This window comes from Artemia sp. Qi Xiang Cuo, chromosome 20, assembly GCF_049724085.1.
Source record: "Artemia sp. Qi Xiang Cuo chromosome 20, ASM4972408v1, whole genome shotgun sequence".
Classification (NCBI taxonomy): domain Eukaryota; kingdom Metazoa; phylum Arthropoda; class Branchiopoda; order Anostraca; family Artemiidae; genus Artemia; species Artemia sp. Qi Xiang Cuo.
This window is the reverse complement of record NC_142813.1, coordinates 33,048,699-33,070,726: the sequence shown is the minus strand read 5'-3', so window position 1 is coordinate 33,070,726 and position 22,028 is coordinate 33,048,699. Positions and strand designations below refer to the sequence as shown.

The window sequence follows — 22,028 nt, the reverse complement described above, 5'->3', positions numbered from 1 at the left end:
GTAACTCGTGCTAAACACGGTAGTAGGGCTTATCGTGAACCAAGAGATAAAGCTCTATAAAAACAAATACCCTTATCTACCACATCAATTGCTACCATTCCAAAAATAACCAGACAAACATCACTATTTGCTGCCATTTTAGAAAACAACCTTAGAGACGCCTTAATAGTCCCTCCCAACTAGCCTAACTGTTTCGACTGACAATGCGCAAGGCCTTCAGTTCTAATTTTTGCACCAAAATGGAAATACCTAGAACAATCGAAATAAACCGAGGACCTTCAGTAGAAACTACAGGCATCGGAAATATAGTTAAAGCACGCGACCTCTTTACAACATCACAATTAGTTGTACCTGAACACGTTGTTTACTTAAGTCCTTTCCAAAAGCAGTCTGTCAAAATTGTATGGAATGAATTTCGAAGCAAAGAAAAAGCTATGATGAGATTCTTTGAACGGTGAGCTACTTTATATTTTTAGTTCCCTTATATACAAACTATAAATGTATTCAGTGGCGGATCCAGGGGGCGCCCCCCTAGAGTGTCTAAAGTAGTGTAATTTACTTAATTAACGCAAGTTTGCGTTAATTAAGCTCGCTCCTAACACAAGTTTATCGGATCAACCTATTTTGCCCTCCCCCTAAAAAAAAAAATCCTGGATCCGCCCCTGAATGTATTAGTAATTGAAATCATTTGTCACACTAAGAATAGAACAAAAGTTAAACATTTATCAAGAAGTTCGTAACGAACTGTAAGTAAGGAGCGACCCGGCTCAATAGTAACCGAAACCCTAAAAATTAACTTTTGTCTACTGAAGACCTTTGTACCCTCGGCTCCATAAAATCCTACATCCCCAATGAAATCAACATTTTGATGTTTCTCTGAGAATCCATTATAAATCGCATTTTGTTGTTTCTCCTTCAATCCATTATAAATCGCCACGTAAACGCAATATTTTTTTGCTTTTTAAAAAACTAGCTCTAAATGGCACCTGTAGAAATATGGGGAAGGTAAACAGGAAGGATTTGCGAAAGCACAGGATGGCTGGCCCGCAGCCTCATTGAACTTCCTTGCTGAAGGGAAGAAGATCAGCACCACTGGACAGAGAAGTTCAGCATCGTATTCTTTACATTTCATTGTTGTTTTAATCTCTCCGAGCCCCCTTGAACTGTCGGGCGCCGAGGCTTATCCCAGCAATCATGCGGGGTAAGTATGTTGAAAAAGTGAATTTAGGAGTTTCAGAGACAGAAAAGTGACAAAAAGTAACGAATCACAAATAAATTTCTTTAATAATTTCATAGATAATTGAATTTTTTATTTGCAACCCCTCAAAGAAGCCAAGGATACATACCCCTTCAGACTCTTTTTGTGACAAATCCCAGACTTTTTGTAGGTAAAGTTTAAGAGAGATGTGAAGTTAAACCTATATTTAATGCCTTATTTTAGCAAAAACTAATGTTAACTTCTCTAGTTTTTTTTGCCTAAGTTGGAAAACAAAAATTGTGTAAGGTCTATTGTCAATATTTTAAAACCTAAAAAACATAGGAAATCAATTAAAAAGAAAAGTTTTTTGGATGAAAGTGTAGAGCGAACTTGAAAATTAAAAGGAATAAAAATTATTGCTTAGCGGTTTATGCAGCATATTTTTCTAAACAGTTCCAAACAAACTGGCTCATGACATTTCTGTATATTTGTACAATTTTTAAAACTAGCGCTTTACCGAAAACTAAGCTTCCTTGAGTTTTTTAGAGAGTTAAAATCGTGTTGTAAAGTTTATTGCTTTCGTGGCCGGTAAAAAACTATTGGGAGCTTTATGAATTATTCTTCTGTTTTCTGCAGGCCTCTTGTGGATTTTCCTGTTTTGTTACATTTGTTTTGTGTTTTAAGCAGAGCGCCAGTTTTTCAGAATTTTACAAATATAAAGAAATGTCACGAGCCACTTTATTTCAGATATTTTTGAAAAAAAAAATGTCTTACATAAACTGCGAAGTAGTAATTTTTTATTTTAAGCTTCAACTTCACCCTTTACTTTCATCAGAATTTTTTTTTAGATTAATCTTAATAAAACAGGCCTTTTGTCTTCTTCTCTCGTTGTAGTTCACGATTCCAATACTGTTTTAGCCAATTAATACTCCATTACCCCAAACGGGATTGCTACTTCATAAAATTGTTAATATAAGCTGATGCATTTCGGAGTTGGTAGCAATAGCTTATTGGCGAAATAGTCTTATTTGAGGTTTATGTTATATCTCCTGTCTAAACAATGATAGCAATGATGAGGAAAGTCAATTTCAGCTGAGCAACTTTTTATATACAGACATAGTGATGTCAGGAGCTTTGTTTTTGCAAAGATATAAATGGGAATACTTCTCATTTTCTTTTTTTATTAATTTCCGACGCTTCCTTTTTTCCAAGGAAGGGGAGGGCTTTAAACAAATATAGGATATTTGGAGGAGGGAAAAGAGTGATTCCAGATCTTGCTACTCTATAATTGATTGGTAGCGCTGATGCCATGGCTACCCTACAAATTTTCAGCGTCAATTTGAATTATATAACTTAAAAAAATATTAGTAATAAAAAAGCAGTCAAGATATATTCAAAACCCGGGGTGGCCCGAAGCACCCAGGCCAGGGGGGGGGGGTGAGATCCTCTCATTTAAACGACTCCTAGATCACAGTATACGACTCGCTAAAACTCCGATATTCTTTCAAAAAGTTTCTTCGTAGTTTTAAGCATCTCGATTTTGTCGATTATGTTGATTCCCTCTTCTTCAAGTTTTCTGTTGGTATCCTGATCATGTACATACTTTTTTCATAAACGTGAGGCAAGGGATAAATTCAAAGTTTAGAATCATTTTCAGAAGACCACTAGCTAGTGCCTTCGTCTTCGCATTGGTGTTCTTTCTTTACCTGTTTTGTTCCGTAAATGGCTGAAACTACTGTTTCAAACTAAGTAGCTACTGCTTGTATGGTTTCAGCCCTTGCAGTTCACCGAGTACATGATAAGTTTCAGCGATTAAGGCTGTTTTTTATCAAAGAGAGTTTACCTTTAAGGGTGGCAAAGTACTTTGTAGATGAAAAGAAGAACATATATATTTCGTCAAGAATGTTGAAAAGCTCGACGATCAAAAGATATGAGTCGCAACTATAATACATAAGAAGATTTCGTCTACGGATCTGGCAGGGAATGTAAGGCACACGGCGATCATTAAATTCGGATATTTTCTGCTAGGCTTCATTAAATTGACCAGATATCGTGCTTGCCTAGTCATAAAAGTGGAAAGCTAGTTTATCCAAAATGTTCCGACTATACTTTCTGCTAACATCTAATATTGTCTTTCTGCTAACATTAACCTCGCTAACATCTAATATTGTCTTTCTATGTGTCCCTTCTGAGCTGATATTGGCGATTACGATCGCAAGCTCATCAGAATGTTTAGCATCCGGTATCGTATCCGCCATCACAGAATAAAATTCTGAATCCTTGCCTTCGTTGAGGATCTTCTCCCTAACTTCTATTTAAAGAAAGTCAATGAAATCGTCCTGAGGAATTGTGCGTAATTAAGTAAATTTGTATGGTCTATATCTGTAACTGAGAATTGCCACATAGCTCGCAAGAAGTTAAAGCAATTGACCAAAGTTGTCATTTTGTGCTTCAGTTGTCTTAAAGCCAATGTCTGTCTCGCTAGGGTCCTTGCAAAGCCCAAAAAAATTTCACAGTTTTCCGTTTGTCTCTTGTAATTTTGCTTGCTGCAAAATATTAGTTCGAAAAAGTTTGTCAGTAGTAAATCCACATGACCGCTGTCATTAACGAAGTGATAAAAATAAGACGAAGCTGGTTTGTGTGACTCGGAGAAAAAATGACTTGCCAGTTTTCCTTTCTTCGCCTTTATTTTGCTCTTTATTTTGTGATATTGCCACAGATCGTCTTCTGCCAAAGCTTTTTCAGATTGGTCGCTCTGGGACCAATAGAGAAAAAGAAAAACACAAAGCAGAAGTTAGCATCTTTCTCGGTATTGTATTGTAAGAACTGGTAACTGTCATACCATCCCGAATGAAAGCGCCAATGTTTCATTTTTTATTTTGAAGGATCAACTGGGATACGCTCAGTTTTGGTTGATTAACACCACATGAAATAAGGTACTTTCCTTCGTTTTCGCTAGAGATTGGCTTACTTATTCCTGGACGCTATGTGATGTATACTTTCAAAATCGCCACTGCAACTTTCAACAACAACGTCCACTAAGTCTTAAAATGTTAAGAAGTTCTTCAGTGAATTCGACTGTTAATTCTTTACATAGCTCAAACACAGAAGATGATGTAGATTGTATTTCCATCAAGATATCTCTTGCATTCAACGTAAAATTTATGATTTACGCAAATTTTATAATTTCAAATTAGTAGTATTGTATCTATATATTTGAACCCTACAAGACCATGTATCTATATATTTGAAACTTACATGGAAACTTACACCTGAGACACTACAGTATCACGTGGACATTGCCAAAAAGTTGGCAACCTACAAAGTGGCCAAGCATGTTTTGAAACTATAGTCAAGGCTTTATAAGATAATTAGACTGGTTTTTGTTATTGTTTGCTTTTTTTTTTAAATCGAAAACTAGAGATTGTCAAATTGCATATTTAGGAATGATTTTGTAGGGAAAGCTGTCTATCACCCATGTGTTATCCACAGTTCCATTTCTTTGAAGTCTGTGCTATCAAGAGCGGTTTCTGATTTTTTGGACAATTGCCTTTAGCCAACAATAGTTTAATATGAATGTGTCGGTAGATAGGATTTGCGAATTTGATCCTATTAAGGTGGAGAAAAAAAAAGGGTTTAGCATTTGCGATTACTTCGATGTGTACTGTATAATACACAAGTGGTGTTTGAACTGTGTTGTCAATTTAAAATAGTTTAACGTTATAGTCTACTAAAAATTTTATGTAGATAGCAAGAAAAGAATTTTAATAACGGATAGGTTTACTTCTTAGATATGTTCTGTATAATACACAAGTGGTGGAGTGATGGGAGCGGGGTGTCTTAGAGTACTTATAGTGTGATAGTGGAGGGGGGAGTTGCTAGCGAAAACCCCGTGTGGATGACTTGAAACAAAAATTTTCAACGACAAATGGCTTAAAACTGTTCTGGGGGAGATGGGTTGATTGGCAGAAGGATGTATTAGCGTAGTTATAGTAGGGGCCAAGTTGCTAGCAAAAAACCCGTTTGAATTACTTGAAATAAAATTTTTAACGAGAAATGGCTGAAAATTGTTTTGGGGGAGATGGGCTGATTGGCAGAAGGATGTTTTAGCGTAGTTATAGTGGAGGGCGAGTTTCTACCTAATAACCCGTGTCGATAACATGAAATAAAAAAATTTAACCAAAAATGGCTGAAAAGTGATTTGGGGGAGATGGGTTGTTTGGCCGAAGGATGTCTTAGCGTAGTTATAGTGGGGAGCTAGTTGCTAATGAGAACCCCGTTTGGATGAGTTGAAATAAAACTTTTTAACGAGAAATGGCTGAAAAGTGTTTTGGTGGAGATGGTTTAATTGGCAAAAGGATGTATTAGCGTTGTTATAGTGGGAGGCGAGTTGCTAGTGAGAAACCCGTGTGGGTGAGTTGAAATAAAATTTTTTAACGAGAAATGGCTGAAAAGTGTTTTGGGGGAGATGGGTTGATTGGCAGAAGGATGTATTAGCGTAGTTATAGTGGAGGGCGAATTGCTGGCGAAAAACCCGTGTGGATGAGTTGAAATAAAATTTTTAAAGAGAAATGCCTGTAAAGTGTTTTGGGGTGAGATGGGTTGATTGGCATAAGAATGTATTAGCGAAGTTATAGAGGGGGGCGTGATGCTAGAGAAAAAACCGTTGGGAGCATTGGAATAAAAAAAAATTTTAACAAGCCATTACTGTCAAGTGTTTTGGGCGATATGGGTTGTTCTGCAGTATTCTTCATGATCGACTTTATGGTAGAGGGTGAGGTTAAAGCGCTAACCCAGAGGGGATAGGTTAAAAAAAAAAATTTTAACAAGAAATCGATGAAAAGGCATCTGGGGGAAATTGATAGATTGGCAGAAGGATGTATTAGCGTAGTTATAGTAGAGGGCGAGTTGCTAGCGAAAAACCCGTGTGGATGAGTTGAAATAAAAATTTTTAACAAGAAATGGCTGAAAAGTGTTTTGGGGGAGTTGGGTTGGTTGGCAGAAGGATGTATTAGCGTATTTATAGTGGAGGGCGAGTTCCTAGCGAAAAACCCGTGTGGATGAGTTGAAACAAAATTTTTAACAAGAAATGGCTGAAAAGTGTTTTGGGGGAGATGGGTTGATTGGCGAAAGGATGTATTAGCGTAGTTATAGTGGAGAGCGAGATGCTAACGAAAAACCCGTGTGGATGAGTTGAAATAAAAATTTTTAACAAGAAATGGCTGAAAAGTGTTTTGGGGGAGATGGATTAATTGGCAGAAGGATGTATTAGCGTAGCTATAGTGGGGGGCGAGTTGCTAGCGAAAAACCCGTGTGGATGACTTGAAATAAAAAATTTAAACAAGAAATAGGTGAAAAGTGTTTTGGGGGAGATGGATTGATTGGCAGAAGGATGTATTAGCGTAGTTATAGTGTAGGATGAGTTGCTAGCGAAAAAACCGTGTGGATGAGTTGAAATACAAATTTTTAACGAGAAATGGCTGAAAAGTGTTTTGGGGGAGATGAGTTGATTGGCAGAAGGATGTATGAGCGTAGTTATAGTGGAGGGAGAGTTGCTAGCGAAAAACCCATGTGGTGGAGTTTGAATAAGATTTTTAACGAGAAACGGCTGAAACGGTTTTGGTGGGAGAGGGATTGATAAACAGAAGGATGTTTTACAGGATTTATAGTGGGGGGCGAGTTGCTAGCAAAAAACACGTGTGGATGATTTGAAATAAAAAATTTTATCAAGAAATGGCTGAAAAGTGTTTTGGGGGAGATGGGTTGATTGGCGGAAGGATGTATTAGAGCGTAGTTATAGTGGAGGGCAAGTTGCTAGCGAAAAACCCGTGTGGATGAGTTCAAATAACATTTTTAACGAGAAATCTCTGAAAAAATATTTTTGGGGGGATGGGTTGATGGCAGAAGGGTGTCTTAGAGTACTTATAGTGTGATAGTGGGGGGCGAGTTGCTAGCGAAAAATCTGAACTAATAAGGGTTTTTGACCGTAAACTCTAGTTTTTTGTAAGAAAATTATGGAAAATACAAGTCGATGGTTCATAGGTGAAACTTAAGTCCAGTTATGGATCGAAAAATAAACTATTTCCATAAACTCTGAACTAATTAGGGTTTTTGACCGTAAACTCTTGTTTCCTGAAAAAAAATTATGGAAAATACAATTCTCCCGTTCAAATGTGAATCTTAGGTCCATTTTGGAGCGAAAAATAAAAATATTTCCGTAAAATCTAAGCTAATAAGGGTTTTTGACCGTAAACTCTAGTTTTTTGTAAGAAAATTATGGAAAATACAATTCGTTGGTTCATAGGTGAAAATTAAGTCCAGTTATGGATCGAAAAAAAAAACTATTTCTGTAAAATCTGTGTTAATAAGGGTTTTTGACCATAAACTCTAGTTTCCTGTAAGAAAATTATGGAAAATACAATTCTCTCGTTCAAATGTGAAACTTAGGTCCATTTTGGATCGACAAATAAAACTTTTTCCGTAAAATCTATGCTAATAAGGGTTTTTGACCGTAAACTCTAGTTTTTTGTAAGAAAATTATGGAAAATAAAATTCTCTTGTTCAAATGTGAAACGTAAGTCCAGTTTTGGATCGAAAAATAAACTATTTCTGTAAAATTTGAGCTAATAAGGGTTTTTTTGACCGTAAACTCTAGTTTTGTGTAAGAAAATTATGGAAAATACAATTCTCTGGTTCAAATGTGAAACTTAAGTCAATTTTTGGATCGAAAAATAAACTATTTCTGTAAAATCTGAGTTAATAAGGGTTTTAGACCGCAAACTCTAGTTTTTTGTAAGAAAATTATGGAAAATACAATTCTCTGGTTCAAATGTGAAACTTAAGTCTATTTTTGGATCGAAAAATAAAACTATTTCCATAAAATCTGAGCTAATAAGGGTTTTTTTTACCGTAAACTATAGTTTCTTGTAAGAAAATTATGGAAAATACAATTCTCTAGTTCAAATGTGAAACTTAAGTCCAGTTTTGGATACTCATAATGATGAGGACTGATGGTTCTAATTCAATATTTTTTTTCATAGAAACAAACTATTTTTTTTTTTAAACCTCGAAATTATTCAACTTTATTTATTTTTTTTTTTTGTACGTATCTTAAAATGACAAAATATGCTTACGGCTCTAACAATTGTACTCTGTGATTGGTCAGAGACACGATAAGACTTTCCCACTGGTATTCTATGGCCGGTTATCGACACTACCTAGTTTATTGCATGTATTGAATCAGTATTTTTTACGCAGTGGAACGATAAACACATAAGTCATATCTTAAAAAAAAAAGTGAAGATGGAGCATTTTAATAAAGTGTGTTCACATGACAATGTTATTGTAGCATTGAATGCCAACACGGATAAGTATCTAAACTATGAAACAAGTACAAGTGGTAGCACTATTGGAAATGTATGCATGCATTGTCATGACAGTAAGGAATTAAATTTCTTTGGAATACCGAAAAGATTCCATTTTACAAATGGTGGATATGCGAGATTGAGATCTCTGGAGATGATTGCACTCAAAGAGAATGCCAACATAAAGATAATCGTTGATGATAGAGGACAACTCCTTGCTACTGTTGCAGGTAACACATTACCTACTGATACATCTAATCGTCATCTTTTAGGTATTAGCATTCAACGGAAGGTCAATAAAAGAAAGGCCTACTCTTCTACTAATATCGTAAACCATATCTTGTCTACGTGCCGAAACTGTTACCTATGTAAAACTAATGGGATAATAGACAGTGAAATTGCCAGAAAAATAAAAAGGGCATTGTCAGAAAATATCACTATGGAATATCAAGATGAATCGATGAAAAACAAAGTGCCAGCAAACGTTACTACCATTAATCAAACAGTCGATGAATCAAATAATACCAAAGATGAAAATTGAACCTGTCGGTGAAACACCAGTAAATATTGTGTATGACTCAAAATGGAATAATGATTATTCTACCGATTACGAGTTAAGAGAAGACAATAGCTACAATATTAAGAGAGAACATGGTGAACTATTTTATGGAACAGATTCAAAATGTCCGAAGTTGATCATTGATATTAATAATGTATCATAATATATTTTTGTATTAATATTCTACATTGCATTATTTCATTAAAAATATATTATGCATTACATTGTTATGTGTTCATTATTTTTAGAGTAAGCTAGCACATCAAACGTTTAGGATGTCTATTAAAACATCGGAGATGTAAGAAAAGGAATTCGCATACATCTATTGTCAGACACATGGGATAACATTGACAAAATCTAGGTATCAGAATGAATAAATTGTTTATCAACATCCGTTGTTGGATGTCATCATCTCATTATGAAAAAATTGTAAGTAAGTAAGTAAGTATGTAAGTAACAAACTCTTTCTTGAATTCACCTCTTGGATACACAATACAGAAATTTAATTCAGGAAATTATGAAAAAAAAATTGAACAAATTCTTTATTAACATTCGTTATCGATTGAACTCGCTTCCTAGACAGACAATACAGCAATTTCACAAAATCTAAGTATAAGAGTGATTAAATTCTATATCAACATCCATTTCTCAGATACATAGGAAAAAGTTGACTAAATCTAAGTGTTAGAGTGAATAAATTTTATTTATCAACATCTCTTGTCAGATACATCAGAATAACATTGACAAAATATAAATGTCAGAGTGAATATTTTTTTTTATCAACATCCTTTGTCAGATACATCAAAAAAAATTGACAAAATCTAAATTTCAGAATGAATAAATGCTTTAACAACATCCAGAATGAATAAATGCTTTAACAACATCCTTTATCAGATATGTCGGATAAAATTGACAAAATCTAAGTATCAGATTGACTAAATTCTATATCAGCATCCTTTTCTCGGATACATAGGATAAAAGATCGGATAAAATTGACAAAATCTAAGTATCAGATTGATTAAATTCTATATCAACATCCATTTCTCAGTTGCATCGGAATAACATTGACAAAATCTAGGCATCAGAATGAATAAATTCTTTATCAACATCCGTTGTTGGATATGTCATTATGAAAAAATTGTAAGTAAGTAAGCAAGTAAGTAGGTAAGTAAATAAGTAACAAACTCTTTCTTGAATTCACCTCTTGGATAAACAATACAGAAATTTAATTCAGGAAATTATGAAAAAAAAAATTTAGACGGGGTTACGTGCGTTACGTGCGCGCACGTAACCCCGTCTATATTTTTTTTTTATCCGATATTTTATCCTATGTATCCGAGAAAAGGATGCTGATATAGAATTTAGTCACTCGGATACTTAGATTTTGTCAATTTTATCTGACATATCCTATTAAGGATGTTGTTAAAGCATTTATTCATTTAGGATGTTGTTAAAGCATTTACTAATTCTGAAATTTGGATTCTTCCAGATTTATTTGGTATATCTGATAGAGTACGTTGATAAAAAAAAATTATTCACTCTGAAACTTATATTCTATCAATTTCGTCAGACATTACTGATCATAGGTGTTGGTAAATAAAATTGCTTAAATCTAAAAGTTTTATTTTGTCAAATCTTTCCCATGTTTCTGAGAAATGGATGTTTATATAGAACTTAATCACTCTTATACTTAGATTTTGTGAAATTGCTGTGTTGTCTGTCTAGGAAGCGAGTTCAATCGATAACGAATGTTAATGAAGAATTTCTTCAATTTTTTTTTCATAATTTCCTGAATTAAATTTCTGTATCGTGTATCCAAGAGGTGAATTCAAGAAAGAGTTTGTTACTTACATACTTACTTACTTACTTACAATTTTTTCATAATGAGATGATGACATATCCAACAACGGATGTTGATAAAGAATTTATTCATTCTGATAGCCAGATTTTGTCAATGTTATCCCATAAGTCTAACAATAGATGTATACAAATTGCTTTTCTTACATCTCCGATGTTTTAATACATTCTAAGCGTTGGATATGCTAGCATACCCAAAAAATATGAACACATAACAATGTAATGCATAATATATTTTTAATGAAATAATGCTATATAGAATATTAATACAAAAATATATTATGATACATTATTAATATCAATGATCAACTTTGGAAATTTTGAATCTGTTCCATAAAATAGTTCACCATGTTCTCTCTTGATATTGTAGCTATTGTCTTCTCTTAACTCGTAGTCAGTAGAATAATCATTATTCAATTTTGAGTCATACACAATATTTACTGGCGTGTCACCGACAGGTTCAATATGCGTTTCATCTTTGGTATTATTTGATTCATCGACTGTTTGATTAATGGTAGTAACGTTTGCTGGCACTTTGTTTTTCATCGATTCATCTTGATATTCCATAGTGATATTTTCTGACAATGCAATTTTTATTTTTCTGGCAATTTCACTGTCTATTATCACATTATTTTTACATAGGTAACAGCTTCGGCACGTAGCCAAGATATGATTTACGGTATTAGTAGAAGAGTAGGCCTTTCTTTTATTGAGCTTCCGTTGCATGCTAATACCTAAAAGATGACGATTGGATGTATCAGTAGGTACTGTGTTACCTGCACCAGTAACAAGGAGTTGTCCTCTATCCTCAACGATTAACTTTATGTTGGCATTCTCTTTGAGTGCAATCATCTCCGGAGATCTCAATCTCGCATATCCACCATTTGTACAACGGTATCTTTTCGGTATTCCAAAGAAATTTAATTCCTTACTGTCATGACAATGCATGGATACATTTCCAATAGTGATACCGGTTGTACTTATTTCATAGCGTAAATGCTTCGTCTTGTTGGTTTTCAGTGCTACAGTAACATTGTCATGTGAACACACTTTTTTAAAATGCTCCATCTTCACTTTTTTTTAAAAATATGACTTATTTGTTTATAGTTCAACTGCGTAAAAAGTACTGATTCAATACATGCATTAAACTAGGTAGTGTCAATAACCGGACATAGAATACCAGTGGGAAAGCCATATCATGTCTCTGACCAATCACAGAGTACAGTTGTTAGAGCCGTAAGCATATTTTGTCATTTTAAAATACGTACAAAAAAAATAAAAAATAAATAAAGTTGAATAATTTCGAAGTTTAAAACAAAAATAATAGTTTGTTTTTATGAAAAAAATATTGAATTAGAACCATCAGTCCTCATCATTATGAGTATCCAAAACTGGACTTAAGTTTCACATTTGAACTAGAGAATTGTATTTTCCATAATTTTCTTACAAGAAACTATAGTTTACGGTAAAAAAAACCCTTATTAGCTCAGATTTTATGGAAATAGTTTTATTTTTCGATCCAAAAATAGACTTAAGTTTCACATTGTAACAAGAGAATTGTATTTTCCATAATTGTCTTACATGAAACTAGATTTTACGGTCAAAAACCCTTATTAGCTCAGATTTTACAGAAATAATTTATTTTTCGATCCAAAAATAGACTTAAGTTTCACATTTGAACCAGAGAATTGTATTTTCCATAATTTTCTTACACAAAACTAAAAACCCTTATTAGCTCAGATTTTACAGAAATAGTTTATTTTTCGATCCAAAACTGGACTTAAGTTTCACATTTGAACAAGAGAATTGTACTTTCTATAATTTTCTTACAAAAAACTAGAGTTTACGGTCAAAAACCCTTATTAGCATAGATTTTACGGAAAAAGTTTTATTTTTCGATCCAAAATGGACCCAAGTTTCACATTTGAACGAGAGAATTGTATTTTCCATAATTTTCTTACAGGAAACTAGAATTTATGGTCAAAAACCCTTATTAACTCAGATTTTACAGAAATAGTTTATTTTTCAATCCATAACTGGACTTAAGTTTCACCTGTGAACCAACGAATTGTATTTTCCATAATTTTCTTACAAAAAACTAGAGTTTAGGGTCAAAAACCCTTATTAGCAGATTTTACGGAAATAGTTTTATTTTTCGATCCAAAATGGACCTAAGTTTCTCATTTGAACGAGAGAATTGTATTTTCCATAATTTTCTTACAGGAAGCTAGAGTTTATGGTAAAAAACCCTTATTAGCTCAGATTTTACAGAAATAGTTTTTCTTTCGATCCAAAATGGACCTAAGTTACACCTTTGAACGGGAGATTTGTATTTTCCATAATTTTCTTACAAAAAACAAGAGTTTACGGTCAAAAACCCTTATTAGCTCAGATTTTACGGAAATAGTTTATTTTTCGATCCATAACTGGACTTAAGTTTCACCTATGAGCCAACGAATTGATTTTCCATAATTTTCTTACAGGAAACTAGAGTTTATGGTTAAAAACCCTTATTAGCTCCGATTTTACAGAAATAGTTTATTTTTCGATCCAAAATGGACCTAAGTTTCACATTTGAACTAGAGAATTGTATTTTCCATAATTTTCTTACAAAAAGCTAGAGTTTACGGTCAAAAACCCCTATTGGCTCAGATTTTACAGAAATAGTTTATTTTTCGATCCATAACTGGACTTAAGTTTTACCTATGAACCAACAAATTGTATTTTCCATAATTTTCTTACAAAAAAACTAGCGTTTACGGTCAAAAACCCTTATTAGCATAGATATTACGGAAATAGTTTTATTTTTTCGATCCAAAATGGACCTAAGTTTCACATTTGAACGAGAGAATTGTATTTTACATAATTTTCTTACAGGAAACTAGAGTTTATGGTCAAAAACCCTTACTAGCTCAGATTTTACAGAAATAGTTTATTTTTCGATCCATAACTGGACTTAAGTTTCACCTATGAACCATAGACTTGTATTTTTCATAATTTTCTTACAAAAAACTAGAGTTTAAGGTCAAAAACCCTTATTAGTTCAGATTTTTCGCTAGCAACTCGCCCTCCACTATAACTACGCTAATACATCCTTCTGCCAATCAACCCATCTCCCCCAAAACACTTTTCAGCCATTTCTCGTTAAGCAACTCGCCCTCCACAATAACTACGCTAATAAATCCTTCTGCCTATCAACCCATCTCCCCCAAAATACTTTTCAGCCATTTCTCGTTAATTTTTTTTATTTCAACTCATTAACATGGGTTTTTCGCTAGCAACACGCCCACCCCTATACCTACGCTAAAACATCCTTTCCCCAATCCACCCATCTCAGCCAAAACACTTCAGCTATTTCTCGTTAGAAAAATTTTATTTCAAGTCATCCATATGGGATTTTGCTAGTAACTTTCCCTCCACTATAACTTCACTAATACATCCTTCTGCCAATCAGCCCATCTCCCCCAAAACACTTTTCAGCCATTTCTCGTTAAAATTTTATTTCAACTCATACACAAGGGTTGTTCGCTAGCAACTCGCCCTCCACTATAATAAATCCTTCTGCCAATCAACCCATCTCCCCCACAACACTTTTCAGCCATTTCTCGTTAAAAATTTTATTTCAACTCATCCACACGGGTTTTTCGCTAGCAACTCGCCCCCCCACTATAACTACGCTAATCCATCCTTCTGCCAATCAACCCATCTCCCCCAAAACACTTTTCAGCCATTTCTTGTTAAAAATTTTTATTTCAAGTCATCCACACGGGTTTTCGTTAGCAACTCGCCCTCCACTATAACTACGCTAATACATCCTTCTGCCAATTAACTCATCTCCCCCAAAACACTTTTCAGCCATTTCTTGTTAAAAAGTTTTATTTCAACTCATCCACACGGGTTTTTGTTAGCAACTCGCCCCCAACTATAACTACGCTAATACATCCTTCTGCCAATCAACCCATCTCCCCCAAAACACTTTTCAGACATTTCTCGTTACAAATTTTATTTAAACTCACACGGGTTTTTCGCTAGCACCTCGCCCTCCGCGAGCACTACGCTAAGACATCCCACTGCCTATCAGCCTATATCCACCTCAGCACGGGTCACCCATTTCTCGTTAAAAAATTTTATTTCAAGTCACCACAACGGGTTTTTCATTCTCTCGAAACCATACACCAGCAATTATATCGTAACTTATTACGCCAATTGACCCCTCTCCCCAAAAAAACTTTTCAGCCATTTCTCGTTAAAAATTTTTATTTCAGGTCATCCACACGGGTTCTTCGCTAGCAACTCGCCCTCCACTATAACTTCGCTAATATATCCTTCTGCCAATCAATCCATCTCCCCCAAAACACTTTTCAGCCGTTTCTCGTTAAGAAGTTTTGTTTCAACTAATACACACGGGTTTTTCGTTAGCAACTCGATCACACCCATAACTTAGATAATACATCATTCCGCTTGTAAGACCATCCACCCCAAAACGCTTGTCAGCCATTTCTCGTTAAATTTTTTTATTTCAACTCATCCACACGGGTTTTTCGCTAGCAACTCGCCGTCCACTATAACTACGCTAATACATCCTTTCGCCAATCAACCCATCTCCCCCAAAACACTTTAAGCCATTTCTTGTAAAAAAAATTTATTTAAAGTAATCCACACGGGTTTTTTACTAGCAACTTGCCCTCCACTATAACTTTGGTAATACATCCTTACGCGAATCAAATCATCTCCCCCAAAACAATTTTCAGCATTTTCTTGTTAATTTTTTTTATTTTAACTCTTCCTTGCGGGTTTTTCACTTAAAAGACACCATTCACAGAAATTAAGATCATACCTCCTACTGCCCATCAAAAAATCTCGCCCAAAAAACTTTGCAGTCATGTCTAGTTAAAATTTTTTTTTATTCCAATGATCCACACGGGTTTTTCGCTAGCAACTCCCCCTCCACTATCACACTATAAGTACTCTAAGACACCCCGCTCCCATCACTCCACCACTTGTGTATTATACAGAACACATCGAAGATGTAAAGCTATCCATTATTAAAATTCCTTTCTTGCCATCTAAATCAAAGATTTAGTAGACTATAACGTTAAACTCTATTTTAAATTGACGACACTGTTCAAACACAACTTGTGTATTATACAGTACACATCGAAGTATTTGCAAATTCTAAACCCTTTTTTTCCTCCCCCTTAATAGGATAAAATTCTCAAATCCTATCTACCGACACATTCATATAAAACTATTGTGGGCTAAAGGAAATTGTCCAAAAAATCAAAAACCGCTCTTGATAGTACATACTTCAAATAAATGGAACTGTGAATAACACATGGGTGATAAACAGCTTTCCCTATAAAATCATTCCTAAATACTCCATTTGACAATATCTAGTTTTCGATTTAAAAAAAAAGCAAAAAAAAAACAAAAAGCCAGTCTGATTATCTTATACAGCCTTGACTATAGTTTCAAAACATGCTTGGCCACTTTGTAGGTTGCCAACTTTTTGGCAGTGTCCACGTGATACTGTAGTGTCTCAGGTGTAAGTTTCCATGTAAGTTTCAAATATATAGATACATGGTCTTGTAGGGTTCAAATATATAGATACATTACTACTCAAATTCCCCCTGCCCCCCCCCCCCCCCCCGAAAATAAATTCCTAGATATGTGCCTGCAACAAGCACATACCATCTAAAATATCAAAAACTCTTTTCTCTGTTTGAAAAATGTTGCCTGCGACTACTTTTTAAATTGGGTATCCATTTAAATTTTGGTTTTCTAGCGGGTGAGGCTCTATACGGAAAAAGGTACATTTTTCCCACTCTCAAATGTTTCTTGATACCCTTTTAAAATTACTATTGGTTAATATTTACTATTTTAGATTTTTCCTACTTCATCCTGAGGAAAGAGACTGTTTTGAGATTGAGCATGGCTTCAACGAAAAAGAGGTCAAAAGAGTTGAATGCAGCTTAGACGATATTTTAAGAGACTTGGGAGACAGGAACTCAATTGACTCCATGTTGGAAGTTCTAGCACGTCATCACAAAACCAGAGGAATTAACAGAGATAGCTTTGAAGTTAGTAATTTAGAAATTAAATAAAACGAAAATATGGAAATGAAATTCTAAAGACGTCACAAGGCAGGCTATTTGTTAAACAAAATAGATTGTTACCGGACATCCAAACAATTTTATTAATGCTATCTTGTACATATATTGTTCTAGTTGCAGCTGCTTTATATAAAAAAATAGCTCAAATATAGAATTTCCTAAAAGATAATATAGCTTGTATTTAATACTAAGAATTTAAAATTCACATAGTTTATTTCTCTCAAAGCGTAAATATTTCTTGAATAAGAGAGCAGCCACTACTCTTTCAACATTCATAGTTACATATTTTATGGGTTGGGCGTGTAACAGAACTTCCATTTAACTGAACCTCGTTCCACTGAACACCCGTTTAATTCAACCCCCTGCAATTCAACCCCCGGTTAAATCAACCCCCATTCAATTCAACGCCCATCTAGCAACTAGACCAAACCTGACTTAACCGATAATTTGAATGGAGATGTTTAGTTGAATGGGGATTGAGTCAAATGGGGATTGAGTTGAATGAGGGTTTAGTAAAATGGGGTCGAGTTAAACCAGGGCTGAATTATATGGGGTTGAGATTCATGGGGGTAGAGTTTAACAGGGATGAATTGAATGGGGGTTTAGTTAAAGGGAGTTGGTTAAACGGGGTTCAGTTGCACAAGACTTAATAAAAAGAATCCCCTGTAATCTATTCCGAGCTATTTGACTTTTATTGGGATTCCAAATATATAAAATTCAAAGGTAAGCAAAGTTTAAAATTACCCATCAAAATTTAGTAGTCAAAGAAGACTTGCACAATTTTACAAAAAGGAGGAAAACACCCAAAAAGGGAGGAGACGAAAAATACGGAATTTAATTCAGCATAAATGATAATCCGCAACAAAAAGGTTCAAACCACTATCTAGAAAAATAGGTTTTTTTTTCTTTCTTTTTTTTGTCAGAGCAATGCTTCTGATATGCCTATTCCTTAGTTTCTTTTTTTTTTTCAAGAAAACCTGTACCACTTGATGTGAGAATATTGGGAAAGAACTCCTTCACATGGTAACTGAAATTTCAGTTCATTTTTCGAAAGCAAAAAGAAATCGTGCCATAAGAAAGTGGCGTTTTTTCTGCCATTTTTGATTTAAAACAACAATTTTTGCTCTAGAAGGAAGACAATTCAATCGAGTTAAAAATTATTCAATTATTTTAAAGCTCCATTTGTTAGCTATTGCTGTTAGGAGGAGTTGTAAGCAGTGTTTTACAGTTGAAAACCGATTGGCAATGCCAAACTTTTCGCTCGGTAGACGAAACAAACAAACCATTACACACAAATCCCCGACTGTCCTTATCGGGTAAAACAAAATTCCGTTTTTTAGATATAGTTGCTTGAAAGCTAATTTTTAACTAGATAGCCCATCTTTTTCGGGGGTGTCTTCTCCCTTCTTCTGAATTATATAAATTTTCTCATGCTAATTAGCTTTGATGGTTAACACCAAATTAATGTGTTTTGGATATTTGGAATCAGTATTAAAAGTAATTTTTCCTGTTAGTCACGACTTTAACTGAGAGATTTTCCGATTTGTAAAGAGTAACCCCAATATGTCACTATTAGTTCCCGCATTACTATAAACGGTTTCTAACGTAATTTGAAACGCTTGAAAAGTTAATTTTAACATTATAATTGCATGACTACTCTCTTCTGTTTTTTTAAATTTATTGATAATTTCTAAGTAATAGCAAATTCTAATTTTACTGCTCATACAGTTCTTTTCCCAAAACGTGGAAGTAGGGTCGATTCAAATCGTCTGATAAGGTGGTTTGATGATAAATTTTGTATTCTAATACCTAGCCCCGCTCCCTTCTTGGCTCGGCTTATGCGGAATACCCTCCCCAAGTATGATAAAAAATGTTACACGGTTGGTAACAGTTAAAAATGGTGAAATATTTTGGCCTTCTGTATTATTTTATATGGCTGCTTTATTATTGTTATTTATTGCTGTTGTCCCCATGGCTTGTGAACATATATGTATGCATAACTTTGTTTCTCGGAAGCCTAAATTTGGTGGGAAGGGGAAGTAGGTAACATCATAAATAATCAAAGAAACTACAAAAAAGACTACAATATGATGTAGGTTTCAGGGGAGATGGGCAAACCCCACATCCCCGTCCGTGGTTGAGAAGACGTCCCTGAACCAGTATGGAGCATGTTAAATGGATGGTTTCGTTATTCGTTACCATTCCTTTTATTTGCTTTCGGTGAAAATTAAAACCAGATCTGATTCTAATCCTACTGTAATGTCTTTACCGTTCTTGACCCCCTGGTTAGACCAAATAGACAAACGGTTCAAAATATTTAACAAAACCACATTTTTCTAACAAAAAGAAATATTATACAACTAATCAAACTAATTCAAATTTAAAAAAAAATAAGTTTTTCAAGGAAAAGTAAAGAGCCATATCAAACAGTTCGTAGTAACGAACTGTAAGTAAGGAGCGACCCGGCTCAATAGTAACCGAAACTCTGAAAAAAGGAATTTTGATACCAATAGATACATCAAAAGAATCAGATTTTTTTGCTGATCTCAGATATATAATAAAGTTAGTCTTACCCATCCAAAGTTACGCGCCTGAGAAAATTTGCGTTATTTCCGAAAAAAGGGGACAACACCCCCTAAAAGTCATAGAACCTTTATGAAAATCACACCATCAGATTCAGCGTATCAGAAAACCCTACTATAGAAGTTTCAAGCTCCTATATAAAATGTGGAACTTTGTGTTTTTGCCAGAAGAAAGATCACGGATGCGTGTTTATTTGTTATTTTGTTTTTTTTCCCCAGGGATAATTGTATCGACCCATTAGTCCTAGAATATCACGTGAGGGCTCATTCGATCGGAGATTACGAGTTCTAGTGCCCTTTTTAAGTGACCAAAAAAATGGAGGGCAACTAGGCCCCCTCCCACGATCATTTCTTCCCAAAGTCACCCGATCAAAATTTTGAGATCATTTTGCTCAGCATGGTCGAAAAATATAATAACTATGTCTAAGAGGATGACTTAATCCCCCACAGTCCCCGGGGAAGGGCTGCAAGTTATGAACTTTCTCCAATATTTGCATATAGTATTGGTTATTGGGAAGTATACAGACGTTTTCAGGGGGATTTTTCTGGTAGTGGGGGGGGGGGGTGAATCGAGGGTTACGTGAGAGGATCTTTCAACGGAGGAAGTTTCCATGGGGGAAGGGACATTGCTATGAAGGGGGCGCCAGAATTACCAGCATTATTTAAAAAAAACGATCAGAAACTAAATAAAAAAACAAGTTTTCAACTGAAAAACTTTTCAACTGAAAAATTTTCAACGTCAAAACTTAAAACGAACAGAAACTTTTACGTATATGATTGGGTTTTGGGTTTGCCCCCTAGTCAATACCTGGCTCTGTACGATAAAGTTTTTTTTTAGTACTTTCATAAGAGCTATTTATTCTAAATAACGGCCTTTGTGATTAAGGGGTCGTTCTTAAAGAATTGGAAAAAAATTCGAACTTTAGCGTAAAGAGCGAGGTATTGACTAGAGGGGCGAACCCCCCTAATATACATAATAAAAATATACGAATATAGAAGTTCGTTACGAAAGTTAATTCGTAAGTTATGTATATTTATTACTAATGAAAACGTTCGTAAAGAAATTTAAACAACTTTCGAGAAAGCCATTTAGCCAGAAAAAAGTAAAACTATTATGGAAATTACGTTTTAATTACTCATGTACAGTGTGCCAAAATCAAAACCTGCGTTAATTTAAAAATGTTCAGAAATTAAAATTAAAGTTTTTTAACTGAAAGCAAGGAGCGACATTAAAACCTAAAACGAACAGAAATTATTCCGTATATGAAAGGGGCTGTCCCCACCTCAATGCCTCGCTCTTTAACGCTAAAGTTTGACTCTTTCTCATAACTCTATTTTTTAAAACAATAAGAAACTTTAGCGTAAAGAGCGAGGCGTTGAGGAAGGGACAACCCCTTTCATACACGGAATAATTTCTGTTCGTTTCAAGTTTTAATGTCGCTCCTTACTTTCAGTTAAAAAAAACTTGTTCTGTTTTATTAAAAACTAAGATGAGCAGAAATTAAGTCTTGCAAATTCCATGTTAGCTCTCTAAAACATAAAAAAACAACAACACATTAACGGAATTTTATTTTGCATTTATCGCAGCCACTCTAATTTCTAAAAGCCGCAACTTCAAGATAGAAAAACCAAATAAAAATATACAAGGTAAGTAATTACAAAAGAATCGAAATTAAAGTGTCACCCATATTTATATACATAAAGACAGTTTGTAGCCCCTTGCCCATTATCTTTAGTTTCAGATGGTAAAAAAAACACCACGTCTTAGTGGACATTTAGCAATGTTTTATTATCTAGGGAAGAGAAAAGTTCTGTCCATCTAAAATAAAAATTGGATATAAAATTAAGCATACAAAAATGGCACAAAAAAAATAATACATTTTGCCAACATCGTTATTTACTTAGGCAGCGCTGTTGCGCTGCCTATGATTTGTATTTACCAAACGTCGATTGAACGAGGCCTAATTAAAGGGATGTAGTTGTAAAAACTTGAGCGTCTTTTAGTCTTCTGTCTATAAACCGTTATGTGCATAATTCTGGACCACTAGAGAAACTCTCAGACTACCGTTAAGCCTCCCTGATAAGGTCCCACTTAAAAAGATGCACTTGACAATAAAACTGCAATACGATTGGGAGGAATAATTAGGCCATTTTCACTGATGCCGCACCACGACGGCCAACGTTTCGGATGTGAGCTATCTCGAATGAGCAGGGGAGGGGGTCCAAATTCCAGGATGCGCTGTTCTAAGAATATGAAGTCATCATAAAACATCCCCCCCCCAAAAAAAAAACATCCTTTCCCACTGAAAAAATGCCGCTTAGAAAAATCCACACTAGCCTACTCTCGGCACTTTC

The 22,028-nt window shown here is 34.6% G+C and overlaps 2 protein-coding genes across 3 annotated transcripts in view; one reads left to right on the top strand and one right to left on the bottom strand.

Moving 5' to 3' along the window:
* LOC148940116 (uncharacterized) overlaps positions 1-22,028 on the bottom strand; it is a 307,698-nt gene that overhangs the window by 120,337 nt on the left and 165,333 nt on the right. The window lies entirely within an intron of this gene.
* LOC148940118 (uncharacterized) overlaps positions 240-22,028 on the top strand; it is a 22,018-nt gene continuing 229 nt past the window's right edge. Inside the window, exons 1-2 of the mRNA XM_089106407.1 lie at positions 240-454; positions 16,863-17,058. Coding sequence (XP_088962533.1) covers positions 240-454; positions 16,863-17,058 — 411 coding nt within the window. The remainder of the gene's footprint in view (positions 455-16,862; positions 17,059-22,028) is intronic.